Raw genomic sequence first — 21796 nt, forward strand, 5'->3', positions numbered from 1 at the left:
TTTAAATGCTTTTAAATAGTGGAAGATGCTAAGTTTCAAATAACTGAACTCAAAGTGGTTATTTTATACGATAGATGAGGAGATGAAAGTACAGAGTTGAAAGTACGGAGATGAAAGTACAGAGTTAAGAGTACGGCAGAGTGAAAATTGTATATAGAGAGTAGAAAGCGAGCAAGGACTACTTTGAGGAAGGTACGAATCGGGTTGATCATCTCTCTTTACCAAACTCTCCAGTTGGAGAGGGATGGTAAGGAGTATCCCCTCCCCGCGCCACCACTGACAAAAGGAGATGATCGTACAGTTCTATTGATTGTCCCGCACTCAAGTCTTTATCTGAAGGGAGGCATCTAGCAGGGCTGGTAGCAATCACTGCTGTTAAAAATAGTGATTTTAGTGACCATTTTGATGAAATAAGTGACCAAATAGTGACTTACAGTTGTACAAATAGTGACTAAAAAGTGACCTAAAAGTAAATTTTAATGAAAACTCTTAGGAATTTCTGAGGAGCTTCAGAGGAAAATTCCAAGGGCATTCTGAGCATAATTTCATAAAGTTTGTGGGAGAAAACGAATCCGAAGCATAAGTCCTTGGAATTGTTTTGAAAATCCTAAAGGAGGATTACAATTAAATCTGAAAATAACTCCAGGGCATCTTCAAAGGAATTCGGAAAATGAATTCAGGAGAGTTTGCCAAACAAATTATGAGAAGAAATCTAAGTAATTTGTGAGGAGAAATGCCAATGAATTCTTAGGAGACTTTCAATGTGAGTAGAATTCCAAGGGACGGAGTGAGATTGAAAATGAAATCTGAAATGAATTCAATGAATATTCGGAGAATCTTTCGAAAGGGTTTCTTATTGTGGAGAATTCCAAGGAAAACTAAAAGAAAATTGAATTCGGAGGATAGCTTCACCAAAATTTTGAGGAATATTTCAATGGAAATCTCCGTATAATATGGAATGGACAAATCTGATGTTTTCAGAACTACTTGAAAGTTCTCAATTTTTTCCTGAATTTAATGAAACTGCCTTGAAATTCTTTTGTAGATTGAGAAACTAACGTGAGACTCACAATACTTCTCATCAAATTCTTAAAGTTCCCTGAACTTTTTAGGACTTCCTAAAGTTTCCTGAATTTTTCAATGATCATGGATCTCCTTTAAACATTTAACAATTCGCTGAAGTTCTCTAAACTTCTTTAAAATTCATGTGATTTCTCTAATGTTAACGGAACTGCTCTGAGGTTCTTTGTTCTTTTCTGAAATTCTCAAAACTTCTCTAAAGTTTTAACAGTTCTCATGAATCTTGTTGTATTGCGCTGAATTTAATTGAACCGCCCTAAAAATGTTTAAGCTTCAGTGAGCTTCTGAACGTATGCGAAGACCTCAATTAACTTTATAACGTCTCTGAAGTTATCTGAAAATCCGGGTACTGCATTAAACTTACCACTAATTTTCTGAAACTAAAGGAACTGGCCTCCCCAATGTTCATAAAAAATACTGAAGTTCGCGGATCTCTCCTTAAGCTCCATAGATTTCTATAAAGTATTCGAAATGTTTGTGAAGACCACAGTCCTTCTGTGAAATTTTCGAAGTTTTTCTAAATTTCTGGAACTTTTATGGTACCGCAATTTTCATGGAATTAGAACGAAATAATTAATATAGTTCTATGATTTTCATTGAAGTTCTCAAGATTTTTTTTAGAAGTTCACTTCCCTTAAATTATCGACACTTATTTGAAACTTCTTCAATAGTCTAGACTTTGTGGTATTTAAACTGCCTAAACGATTATTGAATTTCTTTAAAGTTCTCTAGACTGCCCGGAATTTTCAGTATTTTTTAAGAACCCACAACTTTACTGAAATTCAATTATTTGCCTTAAAGTTTCGACAATTTCCCTTAAGTATTATAACCCCATTTTTTCCTGAACTTATCAGTGGTTACCTGAAGTTCTCTTAATTTGTTTAATAATCCAGCAATTTGTTTGATATATATTCATAATTCCCGGACGCATCTAAATTCTCTGAGATTCTCGCAACTTCTTTAAGGTTTCTACAATTTCCTTGAAATGGTTTGAACTGCCCTTTGATTCTATCTGTCTTGATGTTCTCGAAGCTTCCCTAAAACTTTCAATTCTATTGAAGATCTCGGTTCTTCTGCTCGGAAATAAATGGAATTTCCGTAAAAAATTTTAAATTTCCCTGAAATTCTCTGGATTTCTGCGAAGTTTATGAAATATTTCTGAATTTTTCATAAATTCTCTAAAAGATTCTGTACTTCCCTGAAATTCTCGGAACATCTTAAGGGTTCTCGATTTTTTTTCAGCACATCATGGAACTAACCTGAATTTTTCTAAATTTACGATCATAGATATTTAAACTGCTCCAAAGTCTGGAGTAAAGCTCCGGAAACTGCTCTTAAGGTCTGAAATTCCCCAAAAAATCTCTAGATCTAGCTTTTCTGAGGTACTTAGAGCTTCTTAAAAAATGCACCATCCCCGTCATGTTTTCTATATTTCTCAAGTTCGCTTGACACCTGTGAAGTTCTTTGAAATTCAAGGAGCTTCATAAAACTTCCCGAAAATTTTCGGATGCTAAAAGAACCGCTTTGTGGTTCTTAAAGCTTCCAGTAAGTTCCCCATATTTTTAGCGTATTAACTTCCCTTAAGTTCCCGCAGTTTGTTTATGGAGCTTCACTGAAATTCTCATCATTTCTTTTCATTACTCACTACTTCGCCAAAGTTCCTACGAACTTGCAATAAATCATTTATTTTTTCCTTGATTCTTGCACTTTGAAAATTTTCAATACCTTGAACTTGTAAATGGAATACGAAACTTCAAGGTATTGAATAATTTTTGATCTTGGAATTGCTTAAATTGGGTAAGTTCTTTATAACTTTATTAAGTGAGACATTAAGTAAGTGATAAACTTCAACATTCAATGGATTTGATTGTAAAGCTGTTTCTTTAAAACTGATTGACATGTCTTAAAAACGTTTGGGTAAATTGCTGTTGTTTTTGATACCCAAAAAAAAAAGTATATTTAAAAATTTAGCTTTATTATAAACCTGGAATTTATCCGTTAAAATACTGGGAAAACCTGGAAAAGTCAGATAATTTTATTTAGAAAAATGAATAGACACCTTGTAGATAAAGAAAGACGATTAAACGCCTAAAGCAAAGAATGATCAATCTAGAAATAAATTCACGCTAAAAAAGTTGAAAATAGTGACTGATTACAAGAAATAGTGACTTTAGTGACTTGGCCTTAAAAAAAGAGACTTTTTAGTGACTGGCTTGAAAAAAATGACTAAGTCACTAAAAAGTGACTCGCTATCAGCCCTGCATCTAGTCGTAGATTTGGAAATTGCAGCTATTGTTGTCTCTACCACTGTTCTTAAATGTATCTGAATTTTTAAATTTATCTAGGTTATATGTAAATTATTCAACGGGCATTAGGCCAAATTCATAGACATTATTTTAGAAAATGATACGATCTACGGAATAAAATTAGAATTCTCGGACTAAGAAGTTGCATTACATGAGATTTTTTGTTTTTCAATACTTCAAGGTTAGGCTAGTTTTTTTTCATAAGAGTATAGGCTGTGCATTTGAACAAGTTTGACGTGAATTTTCACCGCAGTTATTTTTTTTTTGACGCGTAAAAAGAGGAAAATATATTTCACCATATTTTTATAACAGTATTAAATACCAACCATCACACCGGTCCAGAAGCCGCTAACAAGGAGTTCAAGCAAAGAGTCAAGAAGGAGCTCCGAAAACAAACTCCCCCACTGAACTCCCGATGTTATTTCTTTTGCGACGACGCCACGGAGAAGCGACCCAGTTATTGTGTGGTTGGATTCGCTGGAGGAGGAATTGTTTAAAAATGACTAGAGAAAATTAAGCATCGGGAATGCGCTCCCGGAAATATTGATTTGGTGAGTACGTTCCAGTTGAAGATTTTTCTCTCTAAATAACCCTTTTTTGAATACATTTCATTATGCTGGGTTTGGGGGGATGGGGCAGCCTAAGGGTTTCAAAGGATTTGTAGACTGGACAAGGGTTCGTGGATTTGACAGTCCCTTGTCACGTGTTGATAGACGTACATCTCGTCGTTTGTCTTCCAAAGGTCTTCAATGAAGTTGATTCACCCTGCTGCAACAAACCATCAGGCAGAACTTTACAACCAGTGAAGTATCTGCAGTCATAGGTAATCCTTGCACTGATGGTGGGCTCTATTCCATCATATCACATCACTTCAAGATTAGGCTAGTTTTTAAAATTTTTGAACTTTGCGAGAAGTCAGAAGACTTCTATACGGCGGAATTCTAGGGATAGTTCTTAAGAAATTCTGGGGAGAATAATCAATGGAATTGGACTAAAAATTCAGGTAAGTTTTATAAGTATTTCAAGAAATTTTTTAAAGGTGACTAAAAAGCTAGTTCTGAAGAGGCTACTTTGGGGATTGTGAGTAGAATTTCATGGAGCTCTATAGAAATCAGAAGTAGTTTCAGGGACGGGAGGGAATCCGGAGGAGGATTGAAAGAGTATTAACCCTACGGTCAAATTAATGATGATACGCCCAACCGGGGTTCGCCTCCTCGTGGTGTGCCCTGGAAACGCTAATTATCGAACCCAAGAGAGAGATATTGCGGCTAAACGAACTACCGCAGAGTAGGGACGCTGGAACCCCATCCAGCTCGTCCCAGGAGGTTGAGAAGCCCTGCACAAACCCTCGTTGTGCAAAGGCAGGAGTGACGCCGGGTTCTTAGAGTGCTTAGCACACGCAGCTGGTAAGCGGTCACATCTGTCCTAAGCTGCCCTGTTGGACAGTTGGCTGGCTATCACGTCTGCTCTAGAACTCGGGCGAACAACGAACAGCGAACAACAAGAGGAAGGCCCTGCACAGCTGCTCACTGTGCAGTAGCGAGTGTCACGTCGGACACAACACCAAGTGATGCGCCATAGCGCAACCGGCCCCCTCCCAAGACGTAATGCTTTCGGGCGGTTCCGGGGAGGGCAAGGGCCTAGAGCACAGGGTAAGGTTTAGTGGGTCGGGAGAGCTATTTCTCCCATCCCCACACCCTGAGTTATCTTCTCAGGAGTCTGGGAGCAGGTTCCCCCCTGTATCAACCCCGGGGGGTTGTATTTTTCTTTTTTTTTTCCTTTGGTTTGTTTTCCGTGCTGAGCACCAATGCTACCGACGCCAGGGAGGCAGCTCCTACACCTAGACCCTACCTATCGACCCATCAACTCATGAACCGGGGACCAACGGCTTTACTTCCCTTCCGAAGGAAGGCGTGATCAGAGATGTTATGCCTCAGAACATCCCGGCGGCGTCGACTGGGATTGAACCCAGGCCTGCTGGGGTGAGAGGTAATCACGCTTACCACTGCACCACCGGCGCTGCTTAACCGGGGGTTGTATGATTTGCTTACAATAATGAGAGATTCATCATCGCAGGATGTTAGTGGAGACCGCATGAACGGAGGATGAGATATACCGAGCTGGGGTCCAATGCAAGAAAATGGAGACCGAAAAATGTGAGCTGTATCAGTGAGAGTGCGTTTTCTGCTGAACGGGAATTGGAGAGAATGGTGGCAAGTGTGTGCGTCGTTCTACAATGTTATATTAATAAAACGCATGGCAAATGCTTGTTTTAATACTTGAAAGCGCAGACAGAACACAAATAACAAAATACACATACGGCTGACAATCTCTTAAATATTGAGCAATCAATTAATAGAAGAGGAATTTCGAGTACAGCTGCAAGGAAATATGAACGATAGTTGCAAGGGCATCTAATTCTTATAGCTAAAAAAATTCTTTGCAGAATTTCAAGCTAGTTTGAAGATAGTCAAAAGAGAATTCCTCGGAGAATTTATAAGAATTTTGAAGAATGTTTAAGGAGTTCCTGGGAACAGGCTTGCAATTGCTCATTACAGCTAAAATGCTATTTTTCGTTATTATGAAACAATGGGATACTATAATGTTATTTTTTGACCCTCTGAAAGCTAAATTGACATGTTTTATGTGTCATACACACACTTTACCTTCTGTTCTTGCATCTTGTAAATAAGAATTATCATTAAAATATTTTATAGCTTCATAAATCCGAAAAATAGCATTTTAGCTGTAATGAGCATTTGCAAGCTTGCCTGCACGCAGATAAATGATTTTTAAATTCAAATGGATATATTTTTGGCTCAGGGCCTAATATATGTTTGGTATTGATTCAAATATATTATTCGGTTTATTCAAAGAAAAATATTTTTGAATCAACAAACCGGTTGTAGAGTCAAAAATCTGTTTGTTGATTCTAAAAACCATTTTGTTGATTCTAAAATATGTTTTGTTGAAATAGTGGTACTATATGTTTGAATCAATAACAAAATACATTAGGCCCTGAAACAAATATCCATTTTTCTGCGTGTGGGAATGTTTGGCAGGAAGCGTATTACCAAAGTTTTTCTGAGTAGTGTTCCAGGAGGTTCTGATGAAATCTGCAAGGGAACTCAATGGAAAATAACCTTTTTGCTGTTTTATTTAAACATTTCGCTAACAACCCCAATCCGGCTCATCGTTGGCGATTTAACGATTGATTTGAAAATTATCATTTCCGCGAACTACTTACCGCTGCATTGGCATCGGATCACTTTGACGTTTCTATGTATTGTTTACCTTGCATCAGGGGTTGAAACAGTTGACGTTTTTTTACTACACTCGCTCCGTTGTCGTGCGTGACAATCTGTTTGTATTCGTACACTCATGCTCTACTGTCGTCTCTCTCACACAACACAAACGGTAGAATAACATTTGAGCAAAAATAAATAACTATCATATGACATGACACATTGTGTGACTTCATTCTAATTCCTCAATTTGGTGTAAATTAAACCATTTCTAACCAGAAATGTTATAACTAGGACATCATTGCTTGCTATTTTCTTAATTCACACAAGCACAACATCAGCAACTCTTATTTCATTTCATTTTCAAGCACATAAGGGGGTCATAGGGCCAAGTCACCAGCGAAAAATCGCTGTCCATACTGCACCAGGGTAGAGGTATAGGTTTGGCATCACAGAATAATAACCACAGGGGTCAAATGAATCCTGTTTACGATACCGGATAGTAAGGAAAGCTGTTGAACATAGGGGATAGTCAGAGTAACAGCAATAATGGTGAAAGTTAGGAAAATAACCAGGTACAGATGGTTGATTTGCAATGGCTATCGACTCTGTTATATGGCCTACCGTATCAGATTCAAATTTAATGTCGTTTAATATTGCGCATATTACTTTTATCTTTATTCTAAGCAATCTCCTTTCATACTTGTTTGTTTTAAAGTGAACTGGATGAAATGATTGTTTTATCAAAATTATGTTAAAGTTAACTACTATTCATATTTGCTAATTAATACCTAAATGTAATTTTTAATTTTATGAAGATAAGTTGCTCAGAATAGCAGCCTGTAATTCCGTACCAGAATCCGCCTCCAATTTAATGTCTTTTGTGGATTCGTAGTAGCAAAGTTGTGCTAAAAGCTAAATAGTTACATAAAAATACTACCTAAATCGTTCACAATCAGAGCCGGACCACTGATGAAAACCAAAACTACAACCCTGAAAAAACGAATCGATATTTTCGAAGGCGAACACAACCTATTCTTGCTAGTGATTCTGTCCAATTGTTAGGTATCCAAATTATAGTCATTCGTAAATTTATTATTGAATATATGGATGAATTATCTATTATTGAATAACTATTATTTACGATAATTACATGAAAGTAATAACATATAAACTACAAACAAAACGTGGCTACTAAAATCTCAAAAAGATATTCTCACAAGTATATTTCACGCAACCAGGAATCTCAAAACCATTACACGCTATAATGATACTCTGCACATGTTAGACACAAGAAAAGGCCAAAAAGCAAGCGTCTGACACACAAAACCCGCCAAATCCACTGGCAGTCACAATCAACGATTCTACGAATCGCGAGCGCTCACGAATCATAAAACCGCTGACTGCGACACTCTGAAAGCGAAATTGACAGGCTCTATGCGTCAAACACCCGCCCTCCAATCTCCTCCCGCATCCAACAACACAAACCTCCATTACAACATCTAACGAATTCAAAACTCCGAAAATCACTCATCTATAGAAAGTTAGTGGAAGCAACCCTGCATGCAACTATTCTTCATGATACGCTTTGTCTGTCTATCTTTCTATTAGGCCTGTGGACATGTGTTAGCTTCGAAACTTCTAACCAAACTAGGAAAATTTTGAAATCACAAAAAAAAAATTCAAAGGTAATTACAAGCAAAATACATATTGATTATTTTACGCAAAACCGAGCAAGTAATATTAAATCTCTTGTATTGTATGCTAATGCTAATTGACTGTAACAAAAATAATATGCTTAAATAAAATAAAATATTAATAAAATGATATGCAAAATTTACTAGAAGGTCATTACTTTATTGGTGAGAAGTTTCTAATAAGTCCTCCCAGTTCCTCTGTATACAGAACAAATCTGATACTATAATAAGAATTGCTCAGTCTGCATGAAGCAGCCGATTGCATCAAGGAAGTTCTATTAACAACCAAGAATTAATCGTTTGAGGTACACTGAAGCATTAAGAAGGTGATATGTGTCACTATGGGAAATCATCATCGTTGCAAATATAAAGAAATTAAACATAACCCTTTGCTTCAGTACCGTCAACCTCCATGTCCATGGGGAGGGAGCACAACATCAGCAACTCTTATTATGAGAAAAACTAAAATACATACATTCGTGACGGTCTTGATACTATGATAGCTTGTTTTACAAGTATCGGAAGTAAAGGCAGTCGATTATCACAAAAAATGTGTTGACTAACGTGACCGCTTACAAGACTGCCTTGCATGCAACATTGTTTGCTTGTTTTACGCGAGAAGCCCGAGAGATGTCGTTTCTGAGGTCTATGCTTTGAGATCTATATTTTCAAGAAAATCTTATTCAAAGAGATATGTCTGTTTGTCTGTGGTTCTACAGTGGGCTCAAGAGAAAGAGGCAGTTAATTAGACCCCATTGATACCCTTAATTCAAATAATAAACGCGATTTGCACACAATAAAAACTACAGAAGTTTATTCATCATCCTCTATTGTCGGTCTCCAACAATGTTACCCACCGGTTTCAACTCTTTCCGGCCGCTGATAGACCGTTGCTTTTCATATCACGAAAGGCTAGGTTTCTGGTCTACCTTTGAGGTGCATTATAGAACCTTAAAACACAGGACTTTTATTATCCTATGAACACAAAACACCAACATTTTGCACACCCGCAACTTACCGCGTCATCTTCAATCCGATTTATCCTTGCGATTTTAAACCAAAAAGGTGTCAGAACTACCGGGTTGCCGGGATGGATATTTTACAAACAATCGCAGCTTGCTCTATGACCGGCACACCTGCGGCACACTGACAAAAAGATGATCCAAGACTGGTGTGCGAAGTGACCTACCCCTTGATCTAGATTCAATTTACTTATGACTATCGTATATTTATTTATTTATTTGTCGTCACCGATTTGATTCAATGATATTTATTTAACGTCTGTCTCTGTTCCACAATTTAGTGCCAATCACCGACGGACATCGATTGCTATTCATTGACAATAATCGAATGTGCAGGGAGCCAGCACACCTGCGTCGGATATCGCTCCCAGCAACACACATGGGCCGGGACCAAAGGCTGTACTTTCCTGACCAGAGATTTTTATGCCACAGACAAATCCCACCGACATCGGCTGTGATTGAACTAAGACTCATTGGGCTGAGAAGCAGTCACTCTTATCACTAAACCACCCAGGCAGTATTGCTTCAATTTGGTTTTCGTCAAGGCATGAAAGCATAGTAATAAGGTTTTATAATCATAAGTAATGTAAATAAAATTGTTTGTTTAATTCAACTATTTTACTTTTTTTCATTAAACATACCTGTGGGAACAGTATGACATACCAGTGATATGTACATCTTTTATTAAGAAGGGGAAAAAGTATAAAGTATTACGTTACCCAAAAGGCCAATTTTCTAGTCTCCTTACCCTCTTTGTCACGTTTTTTGTGTGTGTTTTGTATGGATCGTTACGGTTTCTAACCCCCCCCCCCCCTTTCTTCCCCTAAAAGCGTGACGTAATTTATGATCGTTCCCATATTCGATAAACCACACAACCTTTCAAATATAATTTAAGGTGTGTTCGAATAATAATTTTTCGATTCGAGTCATACTAAAACATGTGCCTCATTGTTCAAGACTCTATGTCTCACTGTTCTTGCCTAGTGAGGAACAATGAGATAAAAATTTACTTTTTTGTGTCTGATTGTAACGTAACTAAATTAGATTACAACCAATACGGCTGAAACTTTACTTGAGTTAGTTAGAAACCTATATAATTCGAATGGAGTCTGGAAGACTTGTTCGTAGCTTTCATCGAAAAATTGTTGAACAAAATCTGTCTCACTGTTGACTAGCTTCCCCTATGTCCATAAAATATATACCGGCACATCTAACAATCTTGTTCTTGTATGTTAATGTGATTTGATGTGTCCCATTATGAATTTCGGCACATACTAGTCCTTGCCCACTTCACCAAGAGTATCCGAAAGATATCCGAACGTGTCCAATTCGGTTCTGAGTTCTTATAATACAATTGTATTGATGGCAATGATTGTAATAAATGGCATATAATGCTTCCTTTAGTATGACTTTAACTCACAGAATACTGGTATTATAATCACAACGCTTTATTTATTTACGAAAAAACAATAACAATACTTAAGGTTTCCCTCTTAGCTCGATTTCCCTTAAATTGAGTAGATTGTCATTTGCGTCTCCACAAATTATATTAGAAAAAGCTTCCGTGAATCTAGGTGCCACTTTTCCTATACAGCATTTCTAAAATCATAAAGATAATAGAACCTAAAAAAACATAAAATGAAAGGTTTCAATGCAGCTATTTTTACCTACTTCAACGCTATGTTTAGTATCCTACTGGGTTATTCCAGTAATTCCTGAACATTTATCTAAGCCGGAAATGCAAGCATAAAGATAGCTTGAACATTTTTGGTCAAGTTTTGTACATCCGCAGTCCAAACACGGAAGCTCTCTGAGCCAATACGGAAAGAAGAACGATAAGAGCTTTAACCGATAAAAAGATACTTGAGACTGTCCGAAGTTTTGAACTGGTCTTTAGCATATTAAACAAACAAACAAACAAATCTGTTTATCAATCTCCGATCTACATAGGAAGCATGAGGCGACACAGCACAATTGTAAAAGCTTCTAAAATTATCATCAGATCCAGTTACCTATCAGCAATTCAAAAGCATTTTCTCTTCAATGTATCTCAAACGCTAAGGACAGTGTCGTTTTAGTTCTTTACATAAACCAAAAAAGTGAGAGGTAGGTTGCAAACATCTCTCAGTCTGAATCGCCCACAAACGCCGACGTCGGCGACGATGGTGCACCCACTTCTCTGTCGAATCTGGATGCATAACGACCGACTGTGTTGCGTTGCAGAATAACCAGTAGGTAGGTAATAAGAACCTGAACCAAAGTCAACGATCCGGTTGTTGCACCGCTTACTTACCGCTCTCTAGCAAGAAAGCCAACAAGCAGCATCGAATATATAGAGGAGGTTCAACAGCATGCACAACATACAGAGCGCGTTCGTATACGATTCTCTTTGATTATGTTTTGTTTTCTTTGCGAGTTAACCAGACCTGGAGTTTATAACCGAGTGTAGTAACTAAATAAAATGTTCACTCGTTCTTTCGTCGTCTGTTGTTATCGAGTTTATTTTCGTTCGGCCCCAATCTCTTTGCCCTTGTTGTTGCTAATGCTCGATAGATGTGGATAGAAGGAACCCGTTTGAGGGCTAATGTTATTACGGGTTTGCTTTTTTATAGGGCGACAGGTCGAAGGTGTGCGGTTTGTGAACTGCTTTTTAAACATCTGTTCGCATTCTGGGTAAGTTTTATCGTTAATGCAGCAGAATGAGGCGGGAGATGGTCATGCTATATGCATATGAATTAGATGCGAATGTGTAGGAAGGTATGTACAAAACTCTCTAATGTGTGGGGTGAAAGGTCTTACAGCTTCATTCATTTTCGTGGAAACCATGTAAATCAACAACCCAATCAACCATCAGACCATCGTTATGTAAAGACTACGCAATACGTTCTTCAAGTTAAATCTACTCTATCAGCAAAAAGAAACAAAAACTTACCAGCTCAGCGCAAATTTCGGTCAGCCCCAAATGGAATTGCTTCAAATGTAAACCCGGCGAGTTCGTGGAATGTTTTTCAGCCTTGTGCTTCTCCTCCTGCTGCTGTCGGTCGCTCACTCTTCTTGCATGTAGGTACTTCTATTAGATCGCAGAACAGCACAACTGCTGCAAAATGTTCCACGCGATTTTTTTTTAAATATTATTTGCTCAATGAACTGTGATGACGAAACTATTGAATAATTTTCTTCGTATGCTTGTTGTCGTACACCATCACGCGCGCACTTTTTCTTCTCCTTTTGCCTTGATGTCGTTGCTAGTGTGTGACGCGGCCAAGCTCGTCGAGCCGCTGCTGCTTCCAAATCCTACCCGTATGTTATTTGCCACTACCAGCACAGCGGTCGAGTGGAGGCAAGCTCAAATGGCACACACAAAGGTACAGCAACCAAACCAACACCACACAGCGCTCTTTCTGAGGCAAAATTATTTTGCTTCAATCGCGGTTTTCGCAATAACAACTTTCTTTCTCCGTTTCGGTGGTGTCAACACATTCACGACTGCATAAATCGCAACCTAAATCTGCTTGAACGAAACTTTCACACGCTGTTGGAAAATCGGTTTCAAATCAATGATTATTTATTGCTAGAGAATGGCTGGATGAAATCAAAATAAACAAACTTTGGAATTTGAAATCTGACAGCGCATTCGAAACTTCCTTGTTTTCTCCGTCTTTCTTACAAGTGGGTGAACTCTTCAAATTTTCGCTTTATAACAGGGCAATCAAATTAAATTTTCCAATTAAAACACAATTTCTTCGATCAGTTGAGCAGATTTTCGATCAAAACTGCTGTTGCATCTTTTCCACTACGATTAAACACAAAAAAGGAAACCAACCACTTCAACACTTCAAAAATCGTTCAAATCCGCTACAACCATTTCGCTCAGGTTCTCAAAATGAACTGAGCTCTAAAGCTGCTGTCGGAAAAGTTTTGATTCTTTTTTTTTATTTTGCTTTGTCTTTGGATGACGTTTCATGCTCAGTGTATACAGAGCTGAACTACCGTTTCGTTTCATTTACATAGCCCTGCAATCTCAAATACATCAAGGGGTCCACCACGAGGTAAAGGTAAATCAATTAATAATCAATAATGATTAATATCAGTGCTAACATTTGAAAACGGCACAAAAGCCATTTGTAAACAAATGGTTTGTGGGCCCTTTACTCACTACTTGAAGTACACCCACGCGACACAACAGCAACATCGGGTAGGGGAAATTTTCCCCTTCCTGACGATGCTGTTGGTTTGCGTGGGCGTTCTTCGGGTAGCGAGTAAAGGGCCCACAAACCATTTGTTTACAAATGGCTTTTGCGCCGTTTTCAAATGTTAGCACTGATATAATGATATATTATTATAATTAATATAATAATGAATAATAGCAACAATCAATACGAAACTAACGATTTTAAATTGGCTCACCACTTTAGTAGCCTATTGGTCCCAAGCAAACGATTAACGTACCCTATTCTAGTTGAAATTCTATTACTACACTATGTTTGTTTTGATTCGCTATGAAAGTTTGACAGATAACATCAGGGGTGTGTGGATTCATGCAGAACATGCAGGGGTGAGTGAAATAGCTTGGGACTGCTTGGGACTGTTGTTCTGGTACTGAGTGAGCCAAAAAATAATGATTTTCTTCGGGACCCAGTGGTCTTAGAGTTACCTCTATGATAATAGCATGGCTGATTTTTGCACCAGATGCCGCTATTAAAAGTAGCTATTCTGAGGCATAACATCTCTGAAGCCGTTGGTCCCCGGTTCATGCGATGATGGGTCGATATGTAGGGTCCAGGTGGGAGCTGCCTTCCTGGCGTTGGTAGCATTGCCCTAATAAACAAGTACCATACACGAACTGTATCCCAGATGGCTAAACTATTCCACAAATGGTTTGGATGATACCCCGAACATGTCGTTAAGCTCTCTTTTATGGTTATTTTTACTAGGGTGGTGCTCAGCACGGAAAACAAGATCGACGGAAAACAAATCAAAGAAAAGAAAAGACCTCGGAGATAAACCAGTCTATGGCCAGGGGGTAAGTCACTCTGCCACCTTGTGACTGTGCTGATTGTGTTTCTTTTGTGTTTTTGGGTGTTTCAGGGTGTTTCTGTGTCGAATGAGCTGTCAAAACGTCAAGCGGCAACATACAATGTTTACTGGCAATCATGACTTCCACATCGCTGAAAATGACAGATCCCCCTGCGATCGTCGTTGTTTATTGGCGTTGACGGTGACTGTATACAGCTATAGCTCTTTACTCCTATGGTAAAATCCTGCAAAATCCAATAAGCAAACGACAGTCTGTGCGTGATACATGGCGGAATTGATGCACATCTTCGCACCGGACCAGATCGTGGCCAAGTCCCGTTTCTGGTACTCCTGCGGCAGCTGCGTAAGTTCAAGAAGGCCACCGGTGAGATTGTCTCGGTCAAGCGTATCCTGGAGAAAACTTCGCTGCGCGTGAAGAACTTCGGCATCTGGCTGCGCTACGATTCCCGTTCCGGTACCCACAACATGTACCGCGAGTATCGTGATCTGACCGTTGGCGGTGCTGTCACGCAGTGCTATACCGATATGGTTTCGCGCCACCGTGCCCACTCCATTCAGGTGAGTTGCTTTTTGGTAGTATTGACCCGGAAAGAATCACTGATGCGAATGTTTTCCCAACAGATCATCAAGGTCGAATCGGTTGAGGCCTCCAAGACCCGTCGTGCTCACATCAAGCAGTTCCACGACTCGAAGATCCGCTTCCCACTGGTGCAAAGATACCACCACAAGCGCTACAGGAAGCTGTTCTCTTTCCGCCGACCGGATACTTACTATCAGTAAACCAGGAGCCACCGTTCATGTACTGTTAATTCCACTCTTTTTTAGGGAGTAAAAATGATGAAGATCCGTAAGAAACCATGTGAACATTCTTCGTGATTCGTTGAGAAAGAAAATCCGTGAGTGGAATAAAAAGTGGATCCTACTGGTTGGAGGAAGTTGGTTCAATGCTTCCCTTGAGAACAACTATTAAGTGAAGATGGATGAGTTTGAATTGGCGATTTCATGCCGCATTAAATTTAGCAATGACGGAAATTCGTAATTGAGTAATGCGGTGTGAACATTTCAAAAGGGCCGAATTGCTTTTGTAAACAATGGCTTTAGACGTCGATTACTCGCGAATGAAAGCTCACAGCTGGTAAACTTCGCCCCCTACTAAGTGTATAAGACTGGTAGTTCTCTACGGGCACGAGTCTCTCGAAACGGATTTCCCATACAACGGAATAGAGAAAGGGGTGATCGACAAATTTGATTGTAAATTATGTAATCTACGATACCCTGCTGGTAGAACCTTTTATCAAGTCATGGAAAATACATCATACAATACTTTAAGGTCCAGCGGTGCTCAGCTGAAGGCATATGGTGGGCCATATTGCAAGTTTCTAAGTAAAGTGTCTTTAGGGCTATTTGTGATTATAGGTACTATTTTTAATAATATTAAACGGTTTGGTTATTAAAAATTTTTATTTTTTAAAGCATAAAACCGAAATTAAAAACGCAATGTATTAAAATATGTTAAACTTTGTGGTCTGCCCGACCAACGTGCACAATAGACATGTTATGTCAGCTCTGAACTGTCCTGAGCTTGAAACCGTGGCGATCGAAATTTTCAAGTTGGACATAAACTCCTGGAGGTTGAGGCGATATTTCCTAAGAATAAATTAGTATTTAAAAAAACAAAACGAAATTCAAACTTGTAATATGTAAAACAAAAAGCTTTAAGTAATGAAATATGAAGAATAAATATATTCTGAAAAAAATCATACAAATGCAAGAAACGTCATACAATATAGTATTGTATTAAATACGTAATTGAATGTGATTACTTAAGATTAAGACATACGGATTAGAAAAATGTACCGAAATCTTGAGCCAAAGTCTGTCAAGCTCATCGGTAGCGGACTCGTGTCTGAACTGTCCATGTGAACTTTTCCCGATTTTCATCACCGGACAGATAAACGTCTTGACCCCATGAGTTTGGATGCTCATGCTCAATATAGTTTTTATATGAGTATGAATGCTTCCATACATTCCTTCCAGTTTTTGCCAGAAGTAATCCTGCATAAAATTCGGTGTTAACTAAACAATTAAAAATGCAGATAAAAATGCTAAATAAAAACTTACCTCGTCCATGATGAACTGTAACAATATCGCGAAAATAAATTTACAAATTTTAAAAACAACCCAGGAAATAAGTAGGTAAGTAGGGTAATAAGCTATATAAAAACCTACAGCCAAAAAAAGCGCTGATATCCTGGGTCACATAAATAAACCAAGCGTTCTAAATAATTTGGCAGGTTAGTTTGGTTTGTATACTCATTTGAGAGGTTCAGATCAATAAAAAGCAGATCATACTGTCAAAAATGAATGATAAAATCAGATCATGGATTGGTCTATTATAAACAACATATGATGTAAACATTCTTGGAAGTGGTGCCAGGAATTACCCCCTGCCTAGATATTATCCATCGTAATTTTCACGTAAGAGCTACGTGATTGACATGTAAGGACACTCATTTCATTAAGCCTACTCGTCACAGGATTATCACGTAGAAGTTACGTGATTTATTGATGGCGTTAACTGGTTAATAATCATAATTTTCCCTGTAATTTTCGATAAATAAAATTTACAAAAATATTTCTACAAAAGACAAAATCTATTCTGAACACCATTCCCAACCACACCAACATTCCATTATTTATTGATACATTCAAAAACACAACATAAGAAATGTTTATAAAATCTGATGAGGAACACAAACAATCCTGGTTATTGAGACGACGAGCATGAGGATAGAACGTGTTTTCTTCGCAGAAGAACTGCCGGATAACTTGCTGCCTTTCTATTGAACATAATAAAGAAACCAGTATAGGTACGTATGATATTAAAAAAAATAATCCTAGATGTATGCTTATATCTTGCAATTATTACAAAAATAACAGATACAAGCACATCATGATGCCAACATACTTTGCACTACTTTGAGTGTACCACTCTTTTTTTCAGACGTAGAACTCACATAAGGTTTACGTGAAACGCAAACATTGTATGTGAAATACACGTAAATTATATTAAAAATGTAAGTGTGTTTCATCGGGATTCCCTTGGATATTCAAGGGGTATCACGTATATTCTACGTGGTTATCGTAAAACGGAGAGGTGAGGAAAAACTGAGAGCCTAAGTGATTTTTCACGTAGCTTCAACGTGTCGATTATTTTGAGTGTAGGCTGTAATGTGAACGTAGTATAACACAAAATTAAATGATAATTTCGAATAAAATGTTGTAATTTTTTATTACCGATCATCTTCCAAACTTGGTAGAAACCCTAAACGGTCTGGAAACCTTTGCTCTGATGCCACTTCACATTGTCTCGTAGTGTTTAATATCAGCTACGAAAAAACAAACCCTTGACTTCCATAAATATACAAACAGTAAATTTGGTAAAGTAAATTTCATGCATGAAATCCCTAATAAAAAATAACCATAAACGAACTATAACCCAAATCATTGAACTATTAAATAAATGGTTTGGATGATATCCAGAACACGTCGTTAAGCAAATTAACCATACAATTTTTATTAGGGATTGCAATAGTGCCCGAGATTTACTTCCTACAAAATTAAGTGGAAGTGCAAGTCAACCATCCTGCCGTTGATTTGTGGACGCTCTATATCACCTTAACTCATCTTGGACTAGCACTTATGCATTTTTTTTCCACTGGGACATTTAAATGTTCCCAGCTTGAATTTCAACCCTGCTGAACCGGTTAGTGCTGCTGCTGCTGTCAATTTCGGAAAACGCTCATGTTCAAAACGAGCATGTTGTTTTGATTCGCGATTCAATCTCCAGTAAACACGTGCATTCGTATTTCTTGTTAAAAATTTATTGAAAATAGTTGGTTTTTTTCGTTTATATCATGAAAATCAAAGCGGAAAAGAAGGCAAAACCAGCGGACGTTAAGTTGCACAAGTTGAAAAAGTCCAAAAATGACATAGCAAAGCCGAAAGAGAAGAAAACTGGTGGCGCGTTGGCCGCTGCCGTCACTCCGCACACGTTTGCCGAAAAGAAAGTGCTGGCGGTCAAAAAGAAAAATCAAAAGCAGCAGTTAGTAGAGTCAGTGAAGACGGCGAAAGTGCAAGCCACGGCAGGACAGAAAGTTCCACAGAAGAAAAAGGATTTGAAGGCTAACAAGCAAAAGGAAGTTGCAAAAAAGGTGGCCGATTCCGACCAGAAGGATGCATCGTCAGAGAAGACCAAAAGGAAGAGAAAGTGGAAGAAGAAGGTAGGAATTATTGGATGTTTTTAACTCAATTGTTTTAAATAATAAATAATTTATTAATTACAGTCCAAGAATGCACGGAACGATCAAAAGGAAAATGAAGTCGAAGAAACTTTGATCAGCAAGAAAACAATTACAACTGCCTTGAAGGCATGTAAGAAATCACTGGATGAAGGATTCGATCAGAAAAAGAACCTCTTCGGAGAGGATTTGAAGTACGGGTTGCAAATCGCCGCGGTTAAGATCCCAGATGTACCCAGCAGAAACTGCAGAGTGTAAGTTTAATGTGTGCTTATTTTTTTTATGGTAAAAGTTCAATATTTGTTTTATTTGCAGCCAACTTCCGAATCCAATTTATCAAAAAGGTGACGACATCTGCATGATTGTGAAGGATTTGGAACGTGGTCGAAAGCAGGATCATGAGGAAACTTTAACCTTCTGGAAGGAGAAATTGCGTGAGCTTGGAATCGACTACATTACCCAGGTTATTCCGTTCCGTCAACTCAAACAGGACTACAAAGAGTACGAAATGAAACTCAAGCTGGTTCATCGGTTCGATCGATTTCTGGTGGATGCCCGAATAAATGGTCATGTTTTCAACTTCCTTGGAAATAACTTTATCCGACGGTGTAAGAACCCTACGCCGGTGATTCTGGAGAAGGATGAGAAGATTGTCAAAAGTATAGAAAAAGCTCTTGGTCGGTTCACGTACAAGCAAACCAACACGGGAAGGGTGACGGAAATTCAGTTTGCCACACATAAAATGCCATTGGACAAAGCGGTTGAGAATGCTGAATCTCTGCTGCAGGTCTTGAAAAATCAATACCCCGGAGGGTGGCAAAACATCCGGACCATCTATCTGAAACCGATGGTTGATATCCAGCTGACGTTCCCTCTGTATGTGAGTAAAATCGATCCAAACTTGGTGCCGGTGCCGAAGATTACTGGACCACGGGAACGCTTTGAGAAGAAGATGAACGAACAGCTGCTCGAGGCCACCCAGGACAAGTACAAGTTCCAAGCGGGCAATCTGGTTCGTATGGCATTTGAGAAACGGAAGCCAAAGAGTGCGAAGAGAAAGGCAACAATGGACAAAGAGGAAGGTACAGTGGCAGCTGCGGTGTCCGGCAATGCGCAAGAAGTAGGTAGCGACGAAGAGATGGAGCAGGATCTGGAAAAGGCCAGCGATACCGAGCAGAGTGATTTCGGTGATAGTGACGATGCTAATTGAAGAAATTGATTTATTGCCGGAAGGAAGAGGTAAGTGATTTCTGAAAGCTATCTCTGTTTCCACGTGTCCGTGGAATCGGGAGAGAATTATTACCTTACTATTTTTTTTGTGAAAATATAGAGTTAAGATGATCAGAAATACGAACTGAGTTCATCCGAATGTCCAATGTGAGTAACTTTAGCGCATAATTTGTGGGGTTGGTAGTCTTTCTCCTAATAAATTCCGCCCATCTAGATAAACATTTCAAAAGATCCTATCGTTGTCGTTGACCTGCTTTTTCCATCTCAAGTTGTTGTCCGATTTCAGGCTTAGATTGAGGACCTTGGCGCTGAGGGCAATCGTTTCACCGTAGAATATAATGTCATCTCTCGGAATTATCTGGCCGTTTTTGCAGAATATTATCGCCTCCGTTTTCCTTAGTCTGTTCTACACTGCCCAGTTAGCTATTGGCACCAGATCGTCGTTGATTGTGTGCACCAACCTATCCACATCTTCGATAGGACCAGATATGTAAATCTGAAGGTCGTCAGCGTACAAGTGGTATTCACATTTGAGCCTGGAAGGAAGGCTGTTGATATACATGCTGAACAATAGTGCGTTGAGACACGATCCTTGGGGAGCACCATCGAAGAGAATTCTATCTGCGGATATTCCATTTCCATGACTAACAACCTGGCTCCTGTTCCCAAGGAATCACAGGATCCAAGCACAGTACAAAAGTTGTTATAGAAGTTGTTGTAAATATCATGTACAACATTCGTAATTGCAGTTGTGGTACTATGGAGTGCTCTGTAGTCGGGCTGATGTTTGGCGAGAAGATGAGGGTCGGTTGCTTGTAAGAAACCTGTGATCTGGCCAGGAAGAATCTTCTCCAGAACCTTCGAGATTGCCGGTAGCACGCTGATGTGCCTAAAATCTTTCGTTTCGGATGTGTTGGATGTCTTAGGCAGTGGTGTGACGATAGCTCTTTTCCAGACAGCGGAGAAGCTTCTTGCATCAATTATTGCGTTAAGCAAGTTCACTAACAGTGGTAGGATGAAGGGACATAGCATTGTAACGAAAGAGATAGGAATGTTGTCGCATCCGGCGGCGCTAGTACTAACCTCGAAGATTTTCATTGCCACGTTCGCAGCATCAACCTGAAACGTCTGAGATCTAATCTGTGTCTGACATCATCACTAAATTTTATCTAAATATAAATCTTTAAAATTTGTCGAACCTCTTAACGGAATCCCTTTATGAAGAGCTTTGCTGCCCATAATCGCAAGTCAGTCCCATCTGTAAAAACCTGGAAATGAGAAAACAGCGTTCAAAGATTTTACAAGTTTTCTGATTTGACACTTATTTTAGAGGGATAAATTTATAAATAAACGTACAATGTGATAGAATGCATCTATATTTACCAAAAAATATTGGATAAAATTTTTATGAAATTTTTATTTTATGGCCAAAATCTGAGTGGGACTGACTTGCGATTACATTTAACGTCAATGAGAAAAATAACCGCTAGTCAGTCACAATTTCATGACGATGCTGTATTAGTTTAGCACAGTATTGAACAGAAGAAAGATACCATGGTCCCATAGAATGTTATTGTATGTTTCTGGATTTGTTCCGCTGGTTCCAGAGCAATGACCGGAACATATTCCGGTGAGTATGGGTCTTCATTAGACAAGAGCCAAACGTACCACCATGCGATAAATCAATTCACATGAGAATTCGAAAATAAGATAAATAAGAGTCATGATGAGTGACCAGCACCATGTTGGCCTCACCCTGACATGTTACGGCCCGCATAAACAATAACCATAAGAAGCGCCGAACAACCAATTGGGGATATCATCCAAACTTCATGTGGTATGGTCGCACCATCTATGATATCGTTAGTGTATGGTACC

The 21796-nt window shown here is 38.7% G+C and overlaps 2 protein-coding genes and 1 pseudogene across 4 annotated transcripts in view; 2 read left to right on the top strand and 1 right to left on the bottom strand.

The window, feature by feature from the left end:
* The window catches only part of drpr (draper), an 87860-nt gene extending 74644 nt beyond the window's left edge, over nt 1-13216 (bottom strand). For 2 of the 3 annotated variants that reach the window (XM_065219881.1, XM_065219882.1), the window contains exon 1: nt 12283-13216. The gene's annotated coding sequence lies outside the window, so the exon portion shown is untranslated. The remainder of the gene's footprint in view (nt 1-12282) is intronic. The other variant, XM_065219880.1, reaches the window with a different exon arrangement.
* Nucleotides 13217-14664: 1448 nt separating this feature from the next.
* LOC135699543 (large ribosomal subunit protein eL20-like) lies at nt 14665-15251 on the top strand (annotated as a pseudogene).
* A 2948-nt stretch (nt 15252-18199) lies between these two features.
* On the top strand, nt 18200-20006 carry LOC135699544 (ribosomal L1 domain-containing protein CG13096-like). Its single transcript, XM_065219821.1, has 3 exons — nt 18200-18670; nt 18734-18942; nt 19004-20006. Exons 1-3 carry the CDS (start codon nt 18305-18307, stop codon nt 19896-19898), a joined length of 1470 nt encoding a protein of 489 aa, XP_065075893.1. The 5' UTR covers nt 18200-18304; the 3' UTR covers nt 19899-20006.
* The last annotated feature ends 1790 nt before the right edge of the window (nt 20007-21796 follow it).

Source organism: Ochlerotatus camptorhynchus, unplaced genomic scaffold (assembly GCF_037179485.1).
Source record: "Ochlerotatus camptorhynchus isolate MF236.1 unplaced genomic scaffold, CSIRO-AGI_Acam_v1.1 ptg000112l, whole genome shotgun sequence".
Taxonomy (NCBI): domain Eukaryota; kingdom Metazoa; phylum Arthropoda; class Insecta; order Diptera; family Culicidae; genus Ochlerotatus; species Ochlerotatus camptorhynchus.

Coding starts and splice junctions, on each gene's coding strand:
- LOC135699544 (XM_065219821.1), top strand. CDS start 18,305: ATGAAAATCAAAGCGGAAAAGAAGGCAAAACCAGCGGACGTTAAGTTG. Junction 18,671..18,733: donor AGAGAAAGTGGAAGAAGAAG/GTAGGAATTATT, acceptor TATTAATTACAG/TCCAAGAATGCACGGAACGA. Junction 18,943..19,003: donor CCCAGCAGAAACTGCAGAGT/GTAAGTTTAATG, acceptor TTTTATTTGCAG/CCAACTTCCGAATCCAATTT.